This window comes from Ischnura elegans, chromosome 3 (genome assembly GCF_921293095.1).
Source record: "Ischnura elegans chromosome 3, ioIscEleg1.1, whole genome shotgun sequence".
Classification (NCBI taxonomy): domain Eukaryota; kingdom Metazoa; phylum Arthropoda; class Insecta; order Odonata; family Coenagrionidae; genus Ischnura; species Ischnura elegans.
The window spans coordinates 57440949-57458796 of NC_060248.1; the positions used below are offsets into that span (position 1 = coordinate 57440949).

Sequence of the window (17848 nt, forward strand, 5' to 3'; positions counted from 1 at the left end):
CCTTATTCATTAATGAAATGCCAAAGCTCTGAAAAACAAATTCTCATATTAGCTGTATGTGAATTAAGATAATCACTATTCTCATTAAATGAATGTTATGCACTTCAATTCTATTCATTGAGAGATTTGAAAACTCTGGTATACTGTTGAATTTAACAATTAGTCTGAAATAATTAAATGATACACATCAAAATGATGAGACACCTATCAAAAGTAATACCATAGAAAGCAAGTGTGTATTAGTCTTGTTTCTTTGATCATCATTAGTTCATACTGTATGGTTTAAGTTGCATGACAATTATTTAATAATAGTTTTGAATCTATTTAAATTTTTTATTACTATAAGGAATAAAATTTTCTGAGAAGTTATTTGTACTCAAATTGGTTTTGAGTAATTGTTAAACTTGCTGTTTATGTAAAAATTCTCTAGCTCGTCAAAATTAAAGAGGGGGCTATTTCACTGCCCCATGCGAACTTAAAAATCTTAAACTTCATGCCTTGGATGTAAACAGGCACGATTATGCAGTGGGTGGTATGTCTACTTTGGCATCTTTTCATTTTTTATCTCGACTCAGTTTTTTTTACCTTTTATTGGGTACTACTGAATCATCTTTATGAGAGTGAAAGATGAAGTTACATGGTTAAATTAATTGATATTCTGCCCAGTTGATTAATATGCAGACCTCACTTTGTCTCATCAGGAGGAATAATTGTGAAAAGGAATTGTCAAGAAAATACAAGGATATTAACTTGGGTTTATTTTAACAAGCAATAAATATTGATACAAAACAATAACAGTCTTGTGACAAATAAAATATCTCAAAATTGGTAAATTGATGATATTGTGTAACTTACACTGTGTCATTCTTCAAGGGCAGTGTTTTACAAAATATGTACCAGCAACTATTCATTATCCATTAGTGGCAAAGGTCTTACAATTCTTCACTAGTTTGTTTTGGGAGTAGGCCAGGAAAGTCGAAAGTGGGCATCTCCAGGGGTGCCAAAGCAGGCAGCTGCCGACCACCATCTGGACTAAGCTCACTACATGGAGACAGGACAAAAGGTGAGCACCCTGGCGATGACTCTGTTGTAACACGTAAACAGGATGCTGGCCCAACAGGATTTGCTTCGCCACCCTTTCTTTGCAACATGCAATCACTGAACACATCACACATGGGCAAATGTGAGTTAGTGCTCCCTCGCCCGGCAACTGGATATTTTCCAAGCTGACCTTCTAAACGTACTATTTTTCTCCGTAATTGGTCATTTTCTTTGTGGCAATATTCCAAGTCCTCCAACAGGTGAACGATCTGTCAAATACATAATCACAATCGCTGAATGAGTAAGTAGTCCTTGAAAAAAGTTTTGGTGAAGCATTTGGTTATTCAGGTTTATAAGAGTATGGAAATAACAGCAACATAAAAAAATTTACATTGATTTAACCCATTAATCCCCAGCGTTGTGTAAACGCAACATTATTGAATTTTAATTCTCAAAACAAACCTTTACTTAAGAATATTTTTTTCCTCGTTTTACTGACTTTTTGAAATATCTCTAGTTCTTACCAAGCCATTTTCATTAATATAATTATATAGTTTTTAGTTAAAAATTTGCCTTTTTCAAGGCATTGAAGCATCATAAATTGTAAATGATTTTTTTACTAAGATTTCTTGAGGAATCTTATTACTGGTAATGTTTTATTTTGGTTCTAAGTTTTGTTATTCATCATATTTATTTTTGCCATTCACTTTCATCGTTGCTGGAAAAATCTAAGCTTTAAAAATCTATTTTTTAATTTTATTTGCCAGAGTTTTCCCAGCGTTGCATAAACGCTACATTAGGAAAATCATATATAATGTTGAAAATAATTTTTTAAATGAATCTTCTATATTATTTCTACTGCATAGATACCTTTTTCTCAACTTATACGCAACCAAACTCTACAAATGAGGTACCAAAATGCACAGAATTTATCAGAGAACATGCGACGGCATATCTTACTTCCTAAGTATTGCTATTGTTTCCTAAAATTGGTTTTTGAATAATAAAAAAAAATGGTAAATATTCCTGACGTTAACGGCGCACAAACTGATACAGTTGTCCATTTGCAACAATATCTCGCATTCTTTAAATAACTTTTATCAAAATGTGGCTGATTCCACATTCAAGTCTCCTGTTGATACGTAAGTATGAGTCATCATGTGCGTTTAACAGAGGATAGTGTAATTACTTCCAATGTTGTGTTTAAAGAGGTCCTCTGACCTCAATTTGTACATGAACATTCCAATTAAATTTGTACATAAGACCCTGACTTTTTTTTCTAAATTTTAAAATTAGAAACGCGCCTATCCCTTTGTGGACCTGCATTGAAAAGAGCGGGGGAAGCCCGCTGGGAGCGGGCGCAGCATGCTCGTATATATCTTAATTAGGCTAAAATAAACTGGAAAATACGAAAAAAACAAAGTTAAAACCTCTGCATACAGTCTGGGGAATAATGGGTTAAGGAAAAGCAGTGGATGCCTAATTTAAAAAAAGAAGCCATATAAAAATTACTAACAAGAAACATGAAATTTAAGTGATATGCTTGGAACAACTAAGCCTAAAAATATCCATTGTATTTTAAATATCATTGATAATCTTTCCCAGTAGGAGGCAGACATTTTTTTAAAGGGAAAAAGCTTTTCAGAATAAAGTCCTCAGTTTAAGATACTGCATGGTCTTTCGGGCATGTCTGTATAGTCATGGTTGCTAATAATTCACGTGGGAGTGCTTCTAAGCCTACCTGAAGGGTCCAGTTCATATCCAACTGACAATCAGAAAATCAAACCAATGGATTTTAGTTTGAGCAATCACAGGTTCTTTGACTCGGAGCACCAGCTTTCTCCCAGAATTAGGTATCTAACTTAGGTAACACTTAAAAGAGTCCTGCAGACTAATATTCAGAGCTACACGAGCAAGCACCAGCTCTGGAGTCCTATTTTTCTCCTTGGATACAGAATACCACAAGGAGATGAGAGGTTTGTGTAGCTATTTTTTAAGTTAAAGAATTCCCCCCCACTGGTCAACCAGAGAGCCCATAACACAGTATTTGAATAATGATCATGATTAACAATAAGAATATAGAAATAAATATCCACATAAACATGAAAAATAACATAAAACCAAACAAAAATCACGAATAATAATGAATAAATAATAACTGTACTTAAGATTGGATAATTTTACAAGACCAAATGAGCTTACTGAAGGACAAAACAACTAACCTGAGATCTCAACTGCTCGTTGACAACTCTGAGCTCTTCAATTACAGCATGATCATCTTTGGGTAACCTACTCCCTGACATGCAAGGTTTCCAGCCAATAGGTTCCAGTTTACCCACTGGCTCTTGTTCAGGCACAGTAACAGTATTTTCAGGGAGATTATTTTCTTTGTTTCCCAAAACTTCGGCATCGACTGACCCTTTTTTCAACAGCACTTGAAGAAGTGAGTCCGCTTCTTCCATTGTCCTACAAAACATAAGAATAAACCTTCCATAATCTGGCTATTAAGGAGGGGGGGTATTTAATGCACAAGGATCCAGGCTTAGAAGGAAAAAACAGCTATTAAATTTCGCTAATGCTTCAACATAAATTCTTATTTCTAAGGATAACAGAGGAAATTTTACCTGTATATTTCTACTTGGAGACAATGCGTATGGCACTCTCTTTGAGGCTGGTCCAGTGACTCCTTACTATTAACTTTCTTTTGATCACAAGCAGCATTCTTTAAATGCTTTTCATAGCTATTGGCCTTCATTCTAGCATAAAATAACAAATGCACTTTAATGCGAATTTTTGTATGCGAATAATAGGATTTTCGCACACTTAAAATCATTTCCTGAACTATTTATATAACTAGAGGGCACAATTAAAATAATTTTAATATGCACACAACTGTCGCATTCAACGCACGACTTTGATAACCGACTTATGCTTCACAGATGCCATGATCCTATCCATTTCATTGCAATATAGAAAGCTATAAACCTTTGAAAGATAAACACTCTGAAAACTTCGGACAAGATACAAGGGCACAAAATAAATATAACACAGCAAAATTGTCAAGCTAAAAACTGTACATAAATAAGATCCACCGTATAAGACGTCCAAAGCATGTGAGAACTGTTCCTCGAAAATAGGAGCATCTTGCCTAACGACCACGCTTACTTTATAATGGTTTCTTGTTGAGCATGATATTCTCGCTGCAAATTCAACGATTCCAGGGATTTTGCCACATTCGTAAGTTTCATAGCTTCTCCAAGGAGCCTTGACGCTTCCCTATGGCACTTAATCGCTTCATCGAACCTCCTGTAGCGTAAATGTGCTTCTGCACGACGATGTTGCTGATGAGCCTGGTTCAAATAAACATTACAGATACTGTCATGCCATCATAAAGGTAGGAAGATCATGATATTCAATGAGTCGCAATAGCATATGCTCAACTTTTCTGACATTCACTGAGATCCAAGGCGCACTTCCTCACCAAATTTAAAGCAGACGAATCCATTCGCTGGGATTCTACGGCAGCATTTACATGTATTAGTGTTCAAGGCAAATTGTAATCACTACACGATCACGATACTTAAAACTTATTCAATGCCATACAATAAAAATATATACGAAAAAAACAGATTGCTAGGCACCCACTGCCAAATACAAACAATTACACAGAGTATTGCGAAAAAAGACAGTTGAATGTAACGAAGCGTGTATTCGTCCACGATGGCGGCCTTTGATGGCGGCTTTCGAATGTGTTGTGGACTTTCTGTTGGTTCTCTCTTCCGGTTTTCATTACGTGGTTGTGAGTTCAGTTTTGGAAGGGAAATATGGAGTGCTAGTCTAGTGAAAAATGGTGAATACTTAATCAAATTGCTTTGGATTCATAAAAAATTACTCTCAATCAATTTTAATTCTTGGCTTTATCATGGATGGCGTAGTGGCCTAATAAAGCCAATTGGCTAGAGCGCTTTAGCTTCTGGCTGAAGGGACAAGGGTTCTAATCCCGGATTTAGTGCTTTCCGGGCGAATAGACTGATTGTGAGTTCTCGGGATCGCCGCCGGGTCAGGAACTGCATTATTGACGACATTTCGATGGCCGACTCGGCCATCGTTCTCAGGGCAGTGAGCTGAAGGAATCTGAAGCCATTGGAAGAGAAAGAAATCAGAAGAAGGTTGGAATCTTCCATTGATGATAAGCTGGAAATAGCAAAGGAGGAAAGCCAAAGTGAGGAGGAGAGTTGGAATAGCCTCAAAAACACCATCACAGAGGTAGGTAGTAGAGAAACAACTTGCAAGTAGGCCGGTCAAAAACAAGAATCCTTGCATTACTGGTCACATCATAGCTCTCATAGTGTGAAGGAGGTATGGCATGGTATATGGAGGAGGCGGCCGGCAGCTGAGGTCGTTTGCGCCTTGAAGGAAGGGCAGAGAGAAACCCTGTGTCGGCATTGTACCCTGCTCTTAACGAAAGGCACCAATGGGACCATTGCTTATTGTCCCATCCAATGTACAGAGTGTTGCACTTGAAATATCCTCCAAACAACATTCAAGCCGGGGTCAGGCAGTCTCCGAAAACTCTTTGCAACCACCGGGATTTGAACCCGAGCTCATGAGGTTGGAAGCCAACACAATAGCCACCACACCAACCCGATCCCCTAGATTTAAGGAGGATGTACAAGAATGCAAGAAATGAAAATGAAGGAAAACTCTACAAGAGTTTAACGAATCAAGTCATCAGAGAGTCAGAAAATGCCAAAGAGAAATATATTGAAAGCTGGGGTGGGAATATTAATGAAAACATGATGTAGGAGAACTCAGAAACAGCATTTAGCATAATCAAGAGACACTTTAGAGAGAGGAAATCAAGATGCAAAAACATAAGAGATTCTAATGGGAAATGCTGGTAGATGATAGAGACATTGGCCATCGATGAAAAGGTTTGTAGAATAATCATTAGATGCACTATATTGAATGATTGGAGACTGCTATGAATCCCAGAGAGCTGCCAGAGGACTTGGAACACAGAAGAAGTGGCGCACAGTGGTGACCATACAGTATAAGGCTTGGGCTGACGAATGTGAGGAGCATTGAACCCTAAGCTAAGAAATCACATGCCTCCAAACTCCTCACTCGGATATTTAGGAAGACAAATCGATGCCAAAATTAAGAAAAACTTGTCAGAAAACCAATTTGGCCTATGGAAGAATAGAGGGCAAGGGAGGCAATATATGTCTCTGACTACTGGTAGGGAATATAATCCAAGTAAGCTAGTCATTGTATGTAGTCTTTGTGATCTTAGAAAAGAAATTTGATAATGTCAAATGGAATAATGTGTTCAACACAATGGAGAAATTTGGGCAAGACTAACATGACATAGAATCATCCATCAGCTCTACAGGGACCACATTGGCAATGTACGCACACCAGGAGAAAGAAATATGGAGGTAAAAATTAACTAAGGGGTCTGGCCAGGATATTACTCATTCATTATGTGCATCTAGAGGAAGCAATTAAAGACATAGTAGAACAAGGAATCAAGGTTAATGGAGAAGAAATGAACATGCTATGATTCCCAAATGACATTTCAAGCATGGAGGAGGACCTACCGGACTCAATGACTGAAATAGAAGAAGTATTTGTGGAAAACATAATTAAAATAAATGGGAAGAAAACTAAGTTACTTGTATGCAAAAGAGAATAAGCTAAGGTAGCTTAACCCTCAAAGTGCGAGCAGGTGGAATTATAGACCCAAGTGGTATGCAAGATGAATACCAAGAACCAATGTATCTGCCGAGATTCTCGGCTAATACATTGGCCCGAGAGTTTTTAAAATAAATATAAAATTCAATATTATTCCCTAGTTATACAGAAAAGATAGCATCGTAGGTGAACTTCTTTGTTTGATGATGTATCAGAAGTGAAGATACGAGGGTAAAATTAAAAGTAAGGTCTCCAATTTTTTTTAATCATTGGATATGATATTTATTTGCATTGTTGGATACATCTTTGGCAAGGTCATGGCTTCAGCTATTTTTCGATGTAGTCACCTTGGTGCTCGATTACTTTCGCCATCCACACGATGAACTTTTGAATCCGGTTATCATATCAGCTTCTGTCCGCGTTGCTGTGATGGGCACTGATCTCCTTTTAAGGCCGTTTTACAAGGGGAACGTACTTGCACAATCTGACGTGTGTACGAAGGCGCAGTCAAAATTGCCTCATGTAAAGCTGTGAATTGCTAGAACACATGTGAGAATGCATGGACGTGAGATGGCGAAATAGCCCCTGTTCTAATTTCGTTCATGCATTCGCGCAATTCCTCGCCATTTTAGAAATTAATGTAGCTCTAACCTGCACAATTCCGTGCCCCGTGTAAAACGACCTTTACACCTTGTTGTCCGTCGCAAACTTCATCCCTCCTAGGTGTTTCTTCAGGGCGAGCAACGTGTAGAAATTACTATGTGATAGTGCCCAAAAAAATCATCCCCTTCCCCTTCAAAATGGCAAAAACTTCTTCAGCACATTCCACGCACTGCCTCTGGTGGTCTCTGTTGAGCTGTTTGGATATTCACGTGGCAGTGGACTTTTGCGTGGCCGAAAAGGAACTTGAAGCCCCTCTTACAAACGTTTTTGACGTATGTACATTTTTCACAGTTAACCTCAACCAATTGGCGATTAATGTTGAAAGGTGCCGCCTTTTTCCTGGTTAAAAATGGTATGACTGACCAGATTTCAAACAAACGGAGATGTGAGGGAAAGCTCCATGGAGATGGCTGCTGTGCCAACAAAGGGCAGTGAACAACACTTTACGGCAGTTGAGAGAGGTAGTGGAGGAACGAAGAACCACGTAGGTGTTGGTGGATTGTGCCTACCGTTTCATGTGGCGACGGAATGGCTTAAGAGACCTTAATTTTAAGTTTACACTCGTAAAATAAGCACATATACACAATTTGGCGATTTTTCTTCCATGGAGTTATTTTCCCAAGTTCTTGTCATAATCGATCCCGTCCATTACCGTTGACTTTTTTCTGTTGAATTTACAGTACTTTCTAAGAAGATGAAGTTTGTCTTTGTTCACCACCCCGTTAGGTTTGGTCCATTAAAAATTCTTGAGTTTCAGGCCACTACCACAGGAACAAACCTATATGTTGCCTGTATGTTATTGTTTCAGTTGACTTCATTAATACACAGTTGGAATCAAATGAATCTGAAGCCTCTTGCATAGTGTGACTGTTTTTTAAAGGTTCATCAGTAATTTGATGACATGATATGCTAGACCTATTAAAATATCTGGAATTTTGACGTGATGCTATGGCCATGTATAGAAAATGCTTTTGGGGGAAATGGAATTTGACGTGATTTTATGGTCATGTCCAGAAAATGCTTTGGGGGAAATTTAAAGGAGTGTGGGAGTTTATTTTTAAGGGGTATACATAAAAGGGGAAGGGTCTTCTGGGGAAGCTTATCTAATGACTGAACCCCCCAAAAATTTTGGAGGGGGAAGAGGAGTTACAACTCGACTTCCTTCTCACTGGCTACAGCCATGTATTATTAACTTTTTCATTCTTAGCATTCTCAACATTAAATTTTTTCCCTTCCAATTTGTTATTCTTGTTTCTTCTCTGCTTTAATTTTAGCTGAAATTAAAGAAAAAATATTTTAATATATTACTGCTTCAATGTGATCAGATATAATTATGTATATCGTAAATTCACTTAATTTACTTGAAAATTTCATTAGCTTGGTTAAGAGTACCTAATTGGTATTTGAATACAAGTGGGTTTTTGAAAAGCCTTTTGAGCTATAGGTCTTTATAAGATCTTCTGTACAAACCAGAAATCGGTAAAAAAACCTAAGTATTTATATCAAGAGCTATTTTTAGTGATACCACAGAGTGATACTTACATTTTCCGGTAGCCAAGTTCCACAGTTCCGTGAAGGGCATCAGGAAAATAAGAGTGAGCCAGATAGTTGCCAGAACAACTTTTGTGATTGTATTCAGGTCAATCTGAAAATAATTTCATAGCTTAGAAATATCATACATCAGTGGCATGTTAGGGGGGCAGCGTTAAAATTGCCCCAGTACCAAAATGAGTTTTCATTCATGTGTAATTATGAATTGGATGGATGAGGCAGATACTTTGTGGAGATCCATTATGAGATATGAAGTGAAACACTTTGCGCTTTCCACAAAAATTTATTAAACTAGAGTCAACATGTTTCGCTGCACTTCAGCATTATCAAGACTAAACCAAGAAATTAACCATACCAATATATATACACAAATTGCACACTCGCAAACATTTGAGAAATTGGGGGTGGAAAGGAGGGTTTGAAGGGAAAAAAAATGTTTTTCCCTTCCATTCTCCGATCCTTGACCTCCCTCAGCTAATGGGGAAAAAAACCCTCCGAGCACCTGAAAATAGTCACCATCCCCCCCTCCCCTACCTCACCCCAGACCAATGGTCAGTTCAAAATTCCCAACCCTCCTTTCCACCCCACCTTCCACCCCCAATTTCTCAAATGTTGCGAGTGTGCAATTTGTGTATATATATTGGTATGGTTAATTTCTTGGTTTAGTCTTGATAATGCTGCAGTGCAGCGAAACATGTCGACTCTAGTGTAATAAATTTTTTTGTGGAAAGTGCAAAGTGTTTCACTTCATATCTCATGTGTAATTAATTTGAGGTTTGATTTTGGAACATTGAGGTTCCTGTAAAAATTAGCATAAAAATACCATTTTACTCTTTACATACATATGCATATATTATTGTTTGCTTTTATCACTGATATATGCGTTAATGCTTCTGTGCATGTGCTTTCATTGATGCATATAGTGATCATGATATATTACATTTTCTCTTTATATCCCTCCTCAAATGGCTCTCTGAGAGTATAACTGTCTTGCATTCATGCGTATGGTTGAGTGCTACACATACATATGTAGGTGATATTCACAAGGTTTCATCAAATTTAAAGCCTTCAGTTCCTTATCAGTGAAAATATGTTGGTATGATTTGTCTTTCCTGATAGCCCCAATGCCAACTTCTAATGGTATTACAGTAAAACCTCTTTACATCGTAATGGAGGGGACCAAAATTTGGGCAATTTGATGCATGGAGGTTCTCGATGGAGAGGTTTTAGTGATATACTCCATTTTTTTCATATCCTTTGAAAATGAAAGGCAGTAAGTACTGCCTTTTAAACCATTATATTTATGCGTTTAAATAAACATGCATGCATTAGTGAACATATATTTGTTATTTAATGAAAATATATTGCAAGTGCTACTGCAAGATTTTTACCATGATTCAAGAGAAAGCGATGTGATCTCTCTTAATTCAACAGTTACTTAAAATGATTAGGATAGTTGGATACCTTTTTTCTTATTTACTGTTAGTTATGCTCTCATATGGAACAAAATGGTCATAACTAATGGTTAACGTGAAAATTACAGCATATTAAAGGTGTAAAAGAAAAAAAAAATTAGTGTGAAACATTTATAGCTGAAAACGTCATTCCATGTACATAATCGCGACTGCATTAACGGTGTCTAGTTGTCTCGCTACAATTTGCATTGGTAGTTAGGAAGTCTCGGGGTTGTCTCCTTGGTATGATAAGTGGAGGTTTTATGAGATAAAGAGGTTCACTACAAAGAGGTTTTACTGTACTATCAATCTTTAAATTCACTATTTACCAATAAAACTGCATACTGCATTGATTGATATGTTTCAAAAATTAAACGAAGGAATAAGTTTTTGATATTGATTGCATTTTAGCACCTGAAATCATAACCCTGTTATGCATGTATTGAGTTGTATTGCATCAGCTGTTTACAAACATCTTATGTGACTATTTCTCTTGCACTTCATGTTTGTGCTGCGATGGGTTTAAATTTTTTAGTGCCAAATTATAATTAGGTTGAAATTAGGATCAATAATATTGCTGGATTTTTTTCCAGTATATTCAATCATACAGTGTATATTGAGGAAAAATACTGCATACATGTTTGAATGAAATGGGATCTAATAATGCTTGCCATAGTAGTGCTAGTTTCCACTTACCAGTGAGAATGGAGAGAACTTAACAGGAAGTGAAATTTTCCCCGCTTCAACTAACATTATGGACATTTGGCTAATGTAAAATGTATATGATAGGCGGGAGGTTATTTGAAATCCTTTCCAACTTAGAATCTTGTTCAGCCATTCTGAAGTACATGAAATAAAATAAAAGAGTTAACCATAAAAAATAAGACCAAGACAAATCTATGTATATTACAGATAATATGTTGAGAAATTCAGGATAATCATCTGTGTTGGTCAGTTGGTCAGACTCCATGGGCTTGAGGGGGCCCGAGCCCCCCCAAAAATTCGTTACAGATGTGAGGAAAAATGTGTAAGGCTTGTCGATTTACCCCGGAGTGACCAGGTATCGAGATTGGAGTGATCAGGGTTCTAATATTGATCAAATGACTCTTCTAAAATGCTTAAAAACTTAAAATTCACTACTTATAAAATTTAGTGGGGCAAGGTCCCCAGTTTGGCCCCCCCCCCAATATTTTTTGTAAGTCGGCACCCTTGGTGTTGGTGGGAGTGAAATAGGGGATAATGCTATGGTGTAGTGGCTAGTGCACTTGACCGTCAACCCAAAGGTCACAGGTTTTAACCCTGGAGACTCCAGAATATTATATTAGAATTTTATGGAAAAAAAGAAGACATTTTCTGGGAATTTTGACAGATAACAAGCTGCCCCTGTCAAAGCGACTCCACTGGTGGGAGGCAGCAGTGATACTAGACGGCGAAGATCCAGAGGATTGGTCCGGTATCGATTGCCATTGCTTTGGGTGAGAGTCAACTTCGTGGAAGCACTGGGATGTGGAAGGCAGTGGGAGACCACCACATTACCTTCCCAAGAAGATGCAGCCGTGCATTCGACATAACCTGATGACATTGACTTCCCCTCTCTCCCCAGCAATTGCAAACATATTTATGGAACACGTAGAAGAAACAGCAATTCAGAACGCTGCCCACAAGCCTAAGATTTGGGTCAGATATATTGACGACACTTTTATAATTTGGACGCACGGCAGGGAAAAGCTTATACATATTTGAATGGGATTAACGACAACATGAAGTTTACAATGGAGGTGGAGGAAGATGGAAAACTTCCATTCTTGGACGTTCTCGTGGAAAAGAAGATGGATGGAACATTGGGGCATACAGTGTATCGAAAACAAACAACAAATCGGTACGTACCTGTATGCTTTATCTCACCATCACCCAGCCCAAATACATGGAGTGGTCAACATCTTGATTCACCACTCCTACATGATAAGTGACCCGAACAACTTTGCCGAAGAGAGGTGGAAGCTAGAGGCCATTCTACGGGGAAATAGATTCTATGACAGAATTACCTCTCGCACATTTAATAAAGTCATCAAAAAGAACGAGATCACCACAGAAGCCACGAACTCATCCACAAATGACTTCAGCTACCAGAAGAAAGCCTTCCTGCCATATATTAAGGGGATGACTGACATAATGGGAAATATCCTATGAAAATTCCAGATAAGAACAATCTTCTTGCCTCACATACAGGTAATACATCTCTTAAAAACCGTCAACGATAGAACTCCACTACAAGAGGAAGGGGTCTACCAAATTCCTCGCCAGACCTGTGGGAAGAACTTCATCGGCAAAACAGGCAGATCAGTCAAAACACACCTAGAGAAGCACTAGGGAGTGATTCGACTGGGGCAGTCAACAAAGTCCACGGTAGCCGAACATGCACTGCTTGGCCACACAATCGACCTCAAGGAAGCCAAAATTGTTGCTAAAGTAAAAGGTTTCAAACAGAGACTCATCAGAGAAGCCATTGAAATATCTAAAGAAGAAAAGAACAATTTCAACAGGGACACTGGCATTGAAATTAGCTGTACTTGGCAACCCGTAGTGAGAAAAAAAATCAACAACCCACTCCTCCAACCTCCCGCTCCCCTTCCCCCACCACCTGACCTAGATACTTATATATAAGAATTTAAATTCCCAACTATTCAGAATCCCTTGAGAAAGCGACCAGCATCGGTCGGGAAACGTTGGGGCAACCCAAGAATTGACGTGGTGACATAGCCCAAAAAGTTTTTATTCAACATGACGAGCATCCGCGAAAGTTTTAGCAAAGAATTACTGATGACATCCTTCGCGGTAAAATATTCCGGAGGTAAAATAGATCCCCAGTTGGAACTCCCTCTGGGGCAGTGGCATATCCAGGGTAGGGACTAGGTGGTGGGCTAAGTGGAGGTAACCTCCCAGCAGTAGTGGGGGTCTGAACAAAATGACCATTCCATCTAGTGCAAATTGGATACCCAAGGGAGGGGGGGGATAGCCCCCTGAAGCCTCTCTCTGGATCTTCCGCGGGATTGTAACATACCAAAAGCGTGTAAAATAAACCCTAAGTTTAGAGCTAATTTATATTTCAATTTCTTAAAGTTGGTAAATATATTGGAAAATATAACTAAATACTGTAGTGCAAAGTGGTAAACTCTAAAAATTTCTATTTTATCTTGTGTGTATTTCAATCCAATGGGGGGGGCCTCCCCATTTGGTCCTCCCTATGGTCCCCTTAGCTCCACCATAGATCCGCTCCTGCACCGGGGTATACTGGAAAGGATACACCAGTTAAAACAGTCAGATTTAGGGTTGGGGCATTGATCGTTAGATCATAGGAGACGTGGGGAAAATTGGAGAAATTATAGATGGAGATGTAGTAGAGTTGGACTGTGTAGGAGTAAGAGAGATCAAGTACTTGATCAAGTACTTCACGTGAACAGGAGAGGACGACTTCTGTAGTTATGGGTACAGAATTATACTCTCAGGTAATAACCAGAAGATTGCAGGAATTGGAGTAATCCTAGAGACAGAGCCGGATACCACGTTGGCTACATGCCGGTGAGACTAAGCTATATAAAACCAGGTGACACAATGCAAGAATTAATCAGGAGCAGGTAAACAATGACCACAACACAGTGGTTTTTGAAAGTCAGCTGAGATGCAAGAAGGTAATTTAGGACAAAATGAAAATAAATAGGAAGAAAGTCAAGATAATTGTATGCGATAATAAAATATTTATTTCTCTGGAAAATTTTGAGCCTTATTATATGAAGGTTAGTTATGAGGTATGCACTCCTAAAAATGAATGGGAAATGAATTTGTGAGGATAAATACAAACTTATGGTCTTTAAGATGAAAATATTTGCAGCTACTAATATTTTGAAGAAAAATCACCTCAATCAAAGATATTTTTATGGATTAAAGGAGTGATTATTACGGCCAACAGACCTGGGGTCTGCAGCATTTTGAGGATGAAGAGCCATGAGTTATGCAACCAGCTGCACAAACTCATTTCGACAGTGCTTGAATTTGTCTACCGGCAATGTATTTGTTATTGAGAAACTTTATCCTCTATCCTTCCTACATTCATGATGTTTTTCCTTCTGCAATATTTTTTTACTTTTGAAAATAAAATAATTATATTTTTGCGCATGAAACTGGAAAACTGCAACTTGAAATCAAAAGAGCCTCGACTTGACATCAAAAGAGTTGTGCGGGGCTTGCTGGCCATAGGTTGTACCCCTGCAATAAACCATTGTCTGGATCCTCACTTACAATCAATCAGATAAATCTTCAAGTTTATCATTTATGTAAGTACTTACCTATTTAAGTAAGTACCTACCTATTAATGAAAGATATGCATGGTCCTGTGAATGTTTAGTCTTTTAATTTGTGGAGTATTAATGGTGGAATAGTTTTTATGTATCTCGTCTTATAATGGTATTACCTGCTTGTCCTGTGATGCACACATAAAATAGCCAGGAAACAGCGAAGCTCCACAACAAAGGCTGAACAGTGCCAAATTTTGCTGACTCTGTGATATTAACAGTGGCTCCAGGTCTAGAAGAATTAATCATTCTAAAGAAGGAATAGTGTGCACTCCACAATGCAATGACACTGCCAGCAAACAGGAGCACCTGCATAAACAGTTGGAAGAAAGTTAAATATGCTAAAAGTTTAATTGGGATCAACAAAAATGAGTATTTCAGTGTTTTACTTCCTGGCTAATTGTTAGAGCTTATATGTATGTATGTACTTGGATTTTCCTAATGTCAGATTTATAGTCTGTGTTTTTTAAATTCTTTTTATCTCTGACACGTACGTGTTGATATGAGAACAATTTATTCTTAGGCATGAATTAGTTTTCTCACTCAGGTTTTGTACATTGTAAGTTGTAAATATTTTTCACCCAGTTTTACATCATTAAATTAAAAATTATTTACAATAAGTGGCCATTAGAATGTAATATGACTTAGCAGGGTCCTGGTAAATGTTGCAATCTAAGGAATATACACATATATGACTTTAATTTTAATCCACTTCAAATGTACTGACTGCTATGATTTTTAAGTGTTATTTGAAAAATTCTCAAAGATATTTGTGATTATTTGAAGTTAAGTCAATTATTTTGAGTTGTGAATTGCAAATTTTATCATTTTTGAAAACCATGTAATATTACTGGTTACAATCAGAAATATTTTGATGGCATTAACTTTGGTCATCAAATTGGACAAAAACATACGTATTACAAGTACAATATAGTCAGTGAGAGTAATTTAGAGAATTATATGACATTTGTTTTAATGAAACTCATATCCTTAGAGTTGATTACCCACTATTTTTAGGTACTTCAGCATTATGCATTTTATCTGCACAATACTGGTAAAATATGCAACTACGTTGCTAAGTGTGCTACTTTAGGAAAAATATCAGTTCATACAAGTAACCTTGGCTGAATTGTTTTCACTTCTGATCTCCATAAATGCAACTCTTAATAGCTTGGTTATGGCTTTCTTAGGAACGTAATGAATACTTCACGATGTGTTGCCTGGTTGCAAGAACAGTAATTAACCCTTTCATGCTGAATATCGGGTGGAGAAGACAGCCACTTTTAATGCAAATGACTGGATGCCGGCTATGGCTCTCGTGGGGTAAGGAAAGTGACCATTGAGGTAGCAATGTCAGCGATATTCCGGCCCTACCTTTTGACCAAGCTTTGCTAGGCCCTAGTGCCACTCCTCGGCAATTAAACCCGACCCTACCACTCATTTACAATCCCCCTCACAGCAGGAATCTGCAGTTGAATGGGAAACGATTTTTGCGAAGAGAAATTTGTCGCATCATCTAGAAATCATTATTTATCATGCTGCACTTGATACATCTTAGAAACAAATTCTTTTTAAATAAGTTTTTAGCATTACTAATTATGGACTTCTGGATTTAGTGGTAGTACATTTTGCTTACCAACTTTATTATTTTTAATGCTATTAATGCATTTAAAAGTCCAAAGTGCTAAAAAATATGTTAGGTAGGTGCTCTTATAGGGGTACAAATTATTGAAAATCAAAAGCAATACAGTAGAATCCTGATTTAAGGTTTTTCAGGGGGGACAAAATTTAAAACACTAAATGCGGAAAAACACTAAATGAGGACCTGCCATTTTTTTCAGGTTTCAGGGTCTGTAATGATTGGAATGGCTTTTTATGAATAAAAAATATTATTTTAAGTAACTAAAAGGTGCTGCATGCATTAACAAATTCATTGATTAAATGTTCTCTGCCCAATGACGGTTGGATTATACTTTTCAGGAATCAGCTAAAAAAATGGGTAGTAAAAATAAGTAATGAGAGGATGACAATTGTTTTAATGAAATATATTAAGAAAATTATAAGATACGCAACTTAATAGCACTCCCACAAGGAATATTATTATGGACATTAGTGATTGTATTTTTACGCATATTTTAGTGGTCTCGATGAAATTTTAAATTTTTTTCTGTAAAAGTGACATGTAGGTGACCAGAGCATTTCTAATTTAATAAGAAAAGGTGTAAGTAGGTACTCGAAAAATCGTCATTGCATCAATAAAGATGAGTGAAATAAAGGGACAGCAGACGAGCGCTAATCTCGAATTCTAAACTACCGAATTTCTAGTAAAAGGGAGGTTTTCTGGAATTTTGCCAACTTAACGTTTTCTGTTGCCTCGGCGATATGAGGGATTTATGAGCCTTTAAAAAGCCTCCTGTGCGCACATTTTGGATTTCGAGGTCATCCAAAAAAGGAGAATCTTATTTCTAGTATGCCTACAAGTCGATGGTGATTCAACTGGATGATAACACCAGATTCGTTGTCATATATCTGCGGCCTTATGCAGGTCGAATGGATCCGGGAGGAGTCGCTTACGCGGCGCGCTGATCACCTTGACACCTTGTTTCTCGGCAGCTTTTAATAAAATTTGGTTGGACCTTGAATAGCGATTAGCTAAACTCTGTTAAGTGAAAAGTTTTAATCTTCAATAGAACTGGATTTCATTGACAAATTGTCATTGCCTCTGGAGTTTGGCAACTTCGTCCGAGTTATGATGTCGAAGTCAAACACCAAGGGATTCCTGCTGGATTTTCGTATTTTTCCGCGCTCTATCCGCGATCTTTTTTTACGGTGATTATGCGGTGATTTTTCCCGGCATGAGCGATTTATTTAGAGTCATGGACCGTGATAGTTCGTCAAAACTCCGATTGTCATTCTCTTTTGACTTAAAATAGCCCCAGATAAATATCTTAGAATCGACAGCGATATCAACCAACCGCATGTCGGTAAATGGGCTCCGGGATATCTAAATCACGATGTAAAATGATGTTGTTCCGTAGGGAAAGAATGCTCACGATCATGACAATGGAAACACTTCCTCGGTTCTTTCGCTCT

The 17848-nt window shown here is 37.7% G+C and overlaps 2 protein-coding genes across 3 annotated transcripts in view; both read right to left on the reverse strand.

Annotated features, from left to right (window-relative positions):
• Positions 1–735: 735 nt before the first annotated feature.
• On the reverse strand, positions 736–4712 carry LOC124155841 (nuclear receptor-binding factor 2-like). Of its 2 annotated transcripts, none has more exons than XM_046529988.1 (5): positions 4523–4712; positions 4207–4391; positions 3666–3797; positions 3264–3507; positions 736–1310 (listed from the first exon to the last, which is right to left on the reverse strand). In XM_046529988.1, the coding sequence occupies exons 1-5, from the start codon at positions 4544–4546 to the stop codon at positions 933–935; spliced, it is 963 nt and encodes a 320-aa protein (XP_046385944.1). In that variant the 5' UTR covers positions 4547–4712; the 3' UTR covers positions 736–932. The 2 variants fall into 2 exon arrangements, with proteins under 2 accessions (XP_046385944.1, XP_046385945.1); XM_046529989.1 differs by having other exon boundaries at positions 4483–4712.
• Positions 4713–7635: 2923 nt separating this feature from the next.
• Positions 7636–17848, reverse strand: part of LOC124155842 (nose resistant to fluoxetine protein 6-like) — a 29450-nt gene continuing 19237 nt past the window's right edge. Inside the window, exons 11-14 of the mRNA XM_046529990.1 lie at positions 14875–15064; positions 11103–11245; positions 8944–9046; positions 7636–8675 (exon numbers count right to left, since the gene is read on the reverse strand). Coding sequence (XP_046385946.1) covers positions 8644–8675; positions 8944–9046; positions 11103–11245; positions 14875–15064 — 468 coding nt within the window. The 3' untranslated portion in view covers positions 7636–8643. The remainder of the gene's footprint in view (positions 8676–8943; positions 9047–11102; positions 11246–14874; positions 15065–17848) is intronic.